Source organism: Rosa rugosa, chromosome 5 (genome assembly GCF_958449725.1).
Source record: "Rosa rugosa chromosome 5, drRosRugo1.1, whole genome shotgun sequence".
In the NCBI taxonomy this organism is placed as follows: domain Eukaryota; kingdom Viridiplantae; phylum Streptophyta; class Magnoliopsida; order Rosales; family Rosaceae; genus Rosa; species Rosa rugosa.
In genome coordinates, this window is record NC_084824.1 from 6405218 (window position 1) to 6414192 (window position 8975).

Consider the following 8975-nt stretch of genomic DNA (forward strand, 5'->3'; position numbering starts at 1 on the left):
TTGCAGCCTCTGCTTTCTCACTCTCTTTAAATTTTCTCTCAATGGCCTCCATATAGTCAGTAGTCAAGTCAGGTTCTTCTACACTACCTCTTACAGTGTCAGACATAGTGTTCCTAATGGTGTTCTTGGCCATTCTATTTGACCTGTGCCAGGCTTTAAATGTCTTAACCTCCTCAGCTGAACTATCTTTAGTTAATGCCTCAGGTTCATCCTCATGAATGACTAGGTCTATATTCTCATGCATCATCATATAATGCTCTACCGAATCTCTCCAGGCTCTAAAGTTTGTTCCAGTGAGCTAGCATAAAAACATTGTTGAGGTTCATGTAAATACTTCCTAATGAGCAAAGTCAAAAAGAAAAATTCTGTAAGTTTCAGTTTCAAAACTCAAAAAATACAAAGTTTCAATTTAGCAATATTTCTGCAGATTTATGTGTTAGTTCCAAAAGCAGTTCAAAAACACATAAAACACCAAAACAAAATATCAACCATAATGGCAACAAGTACCACAAGATACTATGTCAATGAAAATACCCCAAAACTGAATTTCACATTAGGCAACACTTTTGTAGCAGTAGACATAATGTACTTAAGTTTCTGAATCTTCACCCCATAATTAGAGAACTCAAGTTATCCAAAAAGACAATCAACATCTTATGACAGTAGAAGAGTCTTTAAGTATCAAAATATGAATTCAAAATCATGTGTGAAGCTGTTTGTCACCAAACTATGCTATATTAACACTTATTTAGAAGACATGAGTAAGCACAGTTTGAAAACAATTAACACAAGTTTCCAGGTCATTTTTATCTTAATGATCAAATGCAAATAATAACAGAAATTGCTTTGTGCAACATGCCTATTTTTATTTGCAACAACCTGTGACCTAAATAAAGTTTAACTAAATTCAATTCAAGACATCAAGGCACTTGAAAAGAAACTTTACTCAATCTGCAATTTTCTCAATGAAAATATGACAACATTTACAGGGAGACAGTGAACTTCTTAACTCAAACCACTACTACAATAAGTTAATCAGACAACAGATATTTGGAGTTGTGTGATGACCAGCCTCACTGTGGTCTAAACGAGTGTTGTGTGATTGAAAAATCACACAACGGTGATTCCACCGTTGTGCAATATCCATTTCCTCAACAGATAATTATTTATGTTGTGCGAATTCTGTGCAGGCATGTGCCTGGCATGGCATGCGCGGAGATGCCTCGGCATTGACATGGCCATTCAGACAACAAAAGAAGAAATTAGCTGTTGTCTGAGGTTCATAACATACAACAGTTATAAATCTTTCTTGTTGTCTGAGATGTATAAGACACAACAGCTATAATTCTGTATTTGTTGTCTATTGATTCATTCAGACAACAGAGATAGTTATATTTTTGTTGTGTGTTATGAATCTCACACAACATAATTTTATTGTTTTCTGATGTTGGTTGTTAGTTCACACAACAAACTATATTTGGTTAACTGTGGTGTGAATATTGTAATCAAATTGGATAACATCTAGTAACTGTTGTAGGAGAAGCCTTAATTTTGAACTCTTTTGCAGTCATACAACACATTGTTTTGTATTGTGCTGTATGACTGAAACTTAGACAACAAGAAGAATATTCACAGAAATAATGCTCGATATATTACGATATAAACAGTACTATAATCCATATAATTCAAGTACTATTATTCAAACATCTATACATTCAAGTAACTAGATAATGTACCAGACAAGAGCATTCCTAGCTTGTTATACATGAATCAAGATCATTCATATTCTCGATGGCTCTTAGCCTTCAGCTGCCTTTGGCTTTAATAAAACCTGGAAGGACCTGCTCCAATTGCTTTATACTTTTTGCAGATCTAGGATCATCAGGAAGGAGACTTCCTTCATTGCACACAAGGCCCCAGGTTCTTTGCAATATATTTAGAAGAAGTAATCAGCAGAAGAAAAGCAAACCTCAATCTGCGAATAGAAATAAGCTCAGCAAATAGCCCGATGATCTCCTAAGCTGCCATCATATTCTCTTCTCTAATAACATGCTCTACCTAAAATACATATACCAAATAATTACTAACCAAAAACTAACAACTTGTTCTCGATACTGTGCAAGTAAATTAACCCCAATGAAAAAAGAGAAATTACCCAAATCCGAGCTGTAGCTTCCTGGCCAGTCTCAAGAAGCTTGGCAATGTCACAGCACATATTAGGAATTAAGAGACTTTCTTTGTGGCAATGTCAAATAACTCCAAAACTCATGTCATCAGAAACCAAACTGAACCAATTAGTTAACACTTCAAAAGCTTTAATAGATTCTAAATAAGCCAAAGTAAAACCAACAAGAAAAAATGAAAGTCCAATCTTCAAAAAAGAAAAGAAACCTGGAGTGCAATCAACCAAAAGAAAAACTATGGTACCAGCACATGCAACAAAGCTAACCAGCAATAAAGCGAAAACTGGACCACCAAAATCAATACCCAAACTTAACAAATCTAACTTGTATAAAACTCTAGTAAGAAAACAAGGGGAGTTCTCAATTTCAAAGAAAATAATGACAGCTATCACATTCTTCCAAACTAGCAAACAAAAACACGGAGTGCAAGAGGATACAGTAGTAGTTTCAGTTGCTGATTGAACTACAACAGTTGTCTCCATCGACTAGATGTATTTGCTGCATCAAAGAGCCAAGTTAATTTAATTTGACAAAAAGATTGTGCATATCAAATGTAACTAAGAGCATGTTCAAGTATGGAAATCTTAGGTATCTGCTAGTTTATTATTTGAGAAAGACCAGATATGGGATGCACAGTTGTAAAAGCAGTATTGGCATTCAACTTTACTTGGCATGGCACTGCAACAGTCCATAACCCACAATTATCACTTTTTCAGTAACATGCTTCTTAAAGACTGAAAATCACAGTCAATGTAAATTGAACATTTCACTACTCAAATGCCAGACTTTTAGTGAAAGACCACAACAAAATTTTGCACAATGATGGCGTGATTTCCAGTATGCAAACAAGGAGAGAGACAAACCTGTGTGGTTACGCAGAGTGTGTGTGCAAGCTGTGTTTTCCCAGACCTGAAATTTGTGTTTATGTTTAATACAAGCAATGGTCAACAATGATACTCAAAGAAACATTTCAGATTATGGACACCAGTGATACTGAAAAAAACATAACTCACCTAAATTCCCCAAAGACTTTTGCGATTGCTAGAGTTTCAATTCCACCTGCAATTTATTATTACAGAATCAAATGAAAACAAACTATTAAGCATGATAAACATTAGATTGAATAACTAATATTAGCACAAGATTACTACCTAATAGTTCATCAAATGCTTGGCTCTCAGTTCAATTCAATTAATCAAAGTTTCCATTGATCTTTGGTATGCAGTTTAACATGAAAAAGTCAAATTAACAAATTAATAATTAATAAGCCTCTGGTTGTGAAGGGTACCAGTAGATGTCGGATGGTTTGTAATAAAAAGCATATTTAAATGTTGTAGCAGCTGCACCATATATCCCCAGTTGTGTGCATAACTCGCTAATAAGATTAAAATTAGAAAAATCCAAAAGAAGAAAAAAAAAATTGAAATTGAAGTACGGAACAAATATACCTAGGACTTCCCAGTGCTCCCACTGATATAGAGCACAAAAAGTAGATCCTCTGCATCAACCCACTCCACTGCACAAGTAGTTGGATATTTAGGTATGCCATCCTGGAATATAATTACGAGTCATCAGTCAACACCAATCCGTAAAGTAAATGTTCAAGTCACCTATAACCATTTGATAAAAACACTAATAAAGAAAGAATAAACAATGCAGTATGAATGTGAAAGAGAAAAGAAAAAAAAATTGTTTCTTTTTCATGAAAGCCTATAGAAAGAGGAGTTTGTACTACTACTAACCTGCCACCATATATCTCATCCTTCTTCCCAATTAGTACTTCCCTCTTCAAAGCATATTCATTCTCATAAGTTAATCATACATCTGCTCAAACAAGAAATCATATATCAATCAGATTCCTATCATAAAATATATCTATTTGGTTAGTAAAGATGAGAACATTAATCCTTGGTTTTAGAAAATATAGTATAGAAGAGTAATCTGGTATTCTCTCATGGTTGGTTACTGTTTCTAGGCACACAACTTTGGCAAATAATGTAGGTTCCAGAATGTGTCAAATCCAAACCTAGAGGGCTGTCCTGCCAATAGATGATCAAACAGAAACCTAAACTCCATTGGGACCTAAACATCAAATACAAATTATTCAATATGACACGCAAAGAATTCAGTCCATACCTACACAAACCCCACTTTTGGCTGATTCAATAAGCGCAGCAACAACTATATCCTTGTGGTGGATGACCTTAGAACCCCTTTTAATAGCATTGCAAGTGATCACAACTTTCAGATTGCAATCTACTATTCTTTGAGCAAGAGATTCAGCAGAAAATCCAGCAAATACAACCCCAAAGAATGAAAAAAAAAAAAGTTATAGAAATGAAAAAGCTATGGATGTTGGAGAGAAAAGAGTAAGACCATTACATACCGAGTGAACAGCACCAATGTAAGCACAGGCAAGCATTGTGATTGGAAGTTCCATTAACATGGGTAAGTAAACCGCAACAAGCATCACTCTTTTTCACTCCAAGATCTTTCAAATAGTTTGCAAGCTGCAAAGAGTCAACTTCCTTTAGCAGACCACTAAGCAATAATTATCAACTTTAACATTTGAAACCCAATACTTAAGAAGAAATAAACCAAGAGATAGAGAAGTGATCACTAATCGGGCATGTTTGGAATGTCATTAAAAGTGTAATCAAGAAGACGAATGAGGCCCAAGTTCTGAATACTCCCAGAGATAGCATAAGAACTTAGATGTGAGTTGAACATCGCCTTTAGCCTCATCTTTCCATCACTAGCAGTAAAACTACACAAGCAAATTATAATTAATCAGATTCTACTTTTCTTAGGGTTTAGGCTCCATAGAACAATCTACTATAAAAACTGAATTTGCTTAGAAAACCAAAACGAAGCAAATGCAAACAAACCTAATTCATGGAGTTGTTGCCAGAACCAAATGTCATTGCTAGATAATGCAAATCAGGTAGCACCATGGCAACAGCAGCTCACATATCTGATTTGAAACAAGACATACCTGCTCAATTCAAAAGAATAATTCTTAACATTTGCAATCATTGCAATCTTTGATACCAATCGAATAATTGTTTATCAAACTTTGATATATCAAAGCTTCGAGTAAATGTTAAGATTGCAATCTTTGCAATCTTAACACATGCTAACATTTACAATACCCACCTACAAGTCTCAAAACTTTGATTAATAATTACTCGATTTCTACACTAAAAAGCACCTTGACAGAGAGTTAAAGCTTACATCGATGGTTTGCTATTTGAGATGGGCGGCAAGGAGCTATTCTTGGGTCTGAGCAGTCATGTCATATATGCACAATTGTAGAGAGAGAGATTGCGTCGTCTTGCTGAAAACCCCAAAATCCCAAAGTCTACCTTGCAGGGCCTAGATCAAAATGGAACGACCACAAATCTAAGCTCAACAACAACAACATCACATCGAAAACATCATATCAAAACACAAAAACCACAAATCAAATAGAATTGATTCCAGTAATAGATCCACTGCCAAATTGAAATAAGGATTGATAATCGCATAGGGTTGGATTAAAGCCTTGATAAAGTGGAATATGAAGCACAAGTTGTGAGATAGATTCTGTTGAAGCTGCCATTTATGCATTTCAGGTGAAAAATTAAGAGCCCTAATTTGAAAATTTGGGAGATTCAAAAAATCAAAACCCTAGGTTTTGGGAGCAGAAATTGGAATGGTTTTAGGCGGGGGCTAGGCGGTTGGGTGTAATTGGCTGGCGGTGGTGGTGGCCTACTTCGACATGACGACGAGGGTTGTGTTCTTTAGTCATTGTTCTTCTTTTGCCGCTCTCTCTCACTTACCCACACTGACAAGAACCTGTATCTCCAGTAACAGCTTGCGAGGCTTCGACACATGCTCCCATAGAGAGGTGGTGGTGGTCTGCTTCGACAGGGCGGCGAAGGGTGCATGCAATTACGCGCAGGTTAGCAAGGAAGTTGGGGTAGGCGGATCTAGGAGCGGAGGAGGCGGTGAGAGAAGGCTTGGCAAGCGACGACATCTTACTGGAAAGGAAGGTGGCGAAGGTGTGAGGGAAATGATAGAGTGGAAGAGATAAGAGAGTATTGAGAGAGAGGGCGAGAAAGAGAGTCGAGGAAGACAGAGAAAAGTTTATTGAAACGTGGTCGTGGGTAAGCTAGTGACAGAGAAAAGTCTGTCAGACAACGTATACTTAAGAATCTGTTGTATGAATGTATATAGGTAAAAATTTGGACAAACAAGGGGAGGGAAAATTGCCGCCTATGCCTACATATGTTTGATTTGGGTGAAACTTTGCCGCGCTCTGCAACCAAGTTCCATGATCAGACAACAGATCTATAACAATCTGTTGTACAAAGTTGTGCATCTTGCACAAGGTACACCTAGTAGGATTTTTCAAACTTCATATAACATTCAATCATACAACGGATAAGAAAAGACTGTTGTTTGTAGAGTTCAAATTTCATATTGGTGAGCTTGTTCTGAGAGGGAATTATGAGCTCGGAATGGAGGGAAATCAGCTTCCCATTTACACAACAGAAACGTCTTAACTCAGTTGTGCAATATCTTCCTAAATTTTTTTTTTTTCAATTTGCTTACATTCACACAACAGAAAAAGAATTGTACCGTTGTCTGACAGAGTTAGTGTTAACACACAACAACAGATTTCTATTCTGTTGTGTGATGAGTGTTGTCTGTTTCGATTTCTGTAGTAGTGAACATTCATCAATTTATCATAGAATCATTGTTCAATCACAGATATATATTAGCAGAATGCAAAATATTAAGCACAACCATCCATAAGCAATCACAGAGAAAGCACAAAATCGTTTCAATTCAATTCAGAGACACAAGCACACCAAAACTTAAATTTCATCCGGTCACCATCTACTCTAGCCTAGGTGCACGCCCGGAATGCTTCTAGTATTCTTGTAATTCACCAGAAAACGAATTAAAGCTTTGAATCGAAACATGGTTCTCAGAAGGCCTAACCTTTGCGACTGCAATTCTGCAACAATTTTAGCGGAAACAATAATTCCCAATACTTGTATTCCCTAAGAATGATCTTTATCCGATTAAAAAAAATTTCTTCTTCTTGGCCTGTTAACCAAAACCCTAATTTCCCAAAACGTTTTGCAATTCAACATAACACAAAACTCTAGTTCAAAATAAAATGAATTGATCTTCTAAAAGTGATTTATGAATTGTGAAATTTGGCTCTGATACCAATTGTTAACTTAATGAGCAAACCAAGATCGTTTCACAAAATGCATAAACACAACTAAATGATCAATACAATATGAACTAGAATACAACAAGAGGAGATGCATCACCTGCTTCATGCACAACAGCCATTCCTTCAAAAGCAGTAGCAGCAACACAGCTATTCAACACAATTAATCCGAGCTCCAAAACTTCAAGCAGCCAACGCAAGAAATCTTCTACTCAACTGTGTGTTTAACTCCTTTCTATGGGGCAAGACTGAATGTTTTGTCACACAGTGAATAGGGACTTCAAGCACCTATATATACAAGCTAGATAGGTGTTCCCATAAAAGAATCCTTGATTCTAGCCAATGAGTTGTCATCTTTAAAGATGCTATAATTATCATATCAACTAATTAGATATTTATCTTTATCAAAATGGATTCCTAACCATATGAGTAACATACCAAAACTCATTAGGTGTCTAGGTAGATAATTCATATATTTCCTATTTATTGTAATAAGCTTAATCAATTTGTTATTTACTTAATGTAGATAATATTAGGTCCAAATAATATTTTACATTCCTTCCAATAGCCCAACACATGATCCCAAAAGGGTCCATACCCACTCACTCCCCTGCAGAAGTATTCGAAAACTTCTTCAAGTGAATTGGTTCCCATACTCTTGTGTCTCACTCTGTTTGTGAAGTGCCAAAGTGAAACTATTATGTCCTTAGGGTTTCTACACAGATAGACAACCTTGCAAGCAGAGTCTTTAACAGATTGTGGCAGATGCGCTAGTGGTAAGTGAGTTGAAAAGAGCCTGGGAGGAGCATAAGAGGTGGGGTCAGGAATCTGGTTCTTACCGAAATGCTTATTCTCCAAGAAGGGCACAAGAACATGAGGGTTGTTTGTGAGCAAAGGGTGGTCCATGTTTTGTGGGTCTGGATGATAGTGCACTCGCTTTACTAGCGCAAACAGAATTGCCTTGAGCCAAGTGGTGCCTGATTTGGGAGTAGTAGCGAGAAGGATATCAGTATCTTGAGCTTGAAAGTGTTTTTGGGAGGCTAAAACTTTTTGGATATGCATAGTGGGGTACCAAAAGCCCTGGTACTGATGTAAATGACCTGAAATCAATCCTTTCTCAGCAGGAAGCGTGGATATTAGGTCTCTGGTTTCTTGGCTGAGCTCAAATTGTTGCGAGTGTTGGGGAAGAGAAGAAGGGATTTGAGGTAGTGACATGGTAGTTACGAAAGGATCAGACTTGATTGCCTATTAACGAAATAACAAGCAATGGTTGCTTCCATTATATAGTGAGGCGACGACGTACATGGGTTGGCTCTCTGGCTTTGAAGGTTTGGTCAGATATATATGTCCATATTGATCAAAGAACAGGTGTCTTTACTTCTTACTAGGGGTTGGCCAGATATCTTCACATTTTACCTACCAGAAGTTTGTATTGCCCATAACATGAGCAGTACAAACTTCTGGACGACATTTTAATAGGTCTTTTGCCAAAATTATTAATTTTTTTTTTCCTAAAAGAAAGGAACTCATTGCCATTCTGAGTTAGTGATGAACACCACTGA

The 8975-nt window shown here is 36.6% G+C and overlaps 1 protein-coding gene across 1 annotated transcript; it reads right to left on the reverse strand.

The window, feature by feature from the left end:
* Positions 1-4802: 4802 nt before the first annotated feature.
* LOC133711114 (cytosolic sulfotransferase 13-like) lies at positions 4803-8628 on the reverse strand. The gene is made up of 3 exons (XM_062137281.1): positions 7968-8628; positions 5154-5178; positions 4803-4950 (listed from the first exon to the last, which is right to left on the reverse strand). Exons 1-3 carry the CDS (start codon positions 8626-8628, stop codon positions 4803-4805), a joined length of 834 nt encoding a protein of 277 aa, XP_061993265.1.
* Between the last annotated feature and the right edge of the window lie 347 nt (positions 8629-8975).

Excerpts from the sequence above, each read along its gene's own strand:
- LOC133711114 (XM_062137281.1), bottom strand. The coding sequence starts at position 8,628 with ATGTCACTACCTCAAATCCCTTCTTCTCTTCCCCAACACTCGCAACAA. Across the intron at positions 5,179-7,967 it reads GTTGGGCTATTGGAAGGAAT|GTATGTCTTGTTTCAAATCA; the intron begins GTAAAATATTAT and ends TGAATTGAGCAG. Across the intron at positions 4,951-5,153 it reads TCTTGTTTCAAATCAGATAT|TTTTACTGCTAGTGATGGAA; the intron begins GTGAGCTGCTGT and ends TTGCTTGTGTAG.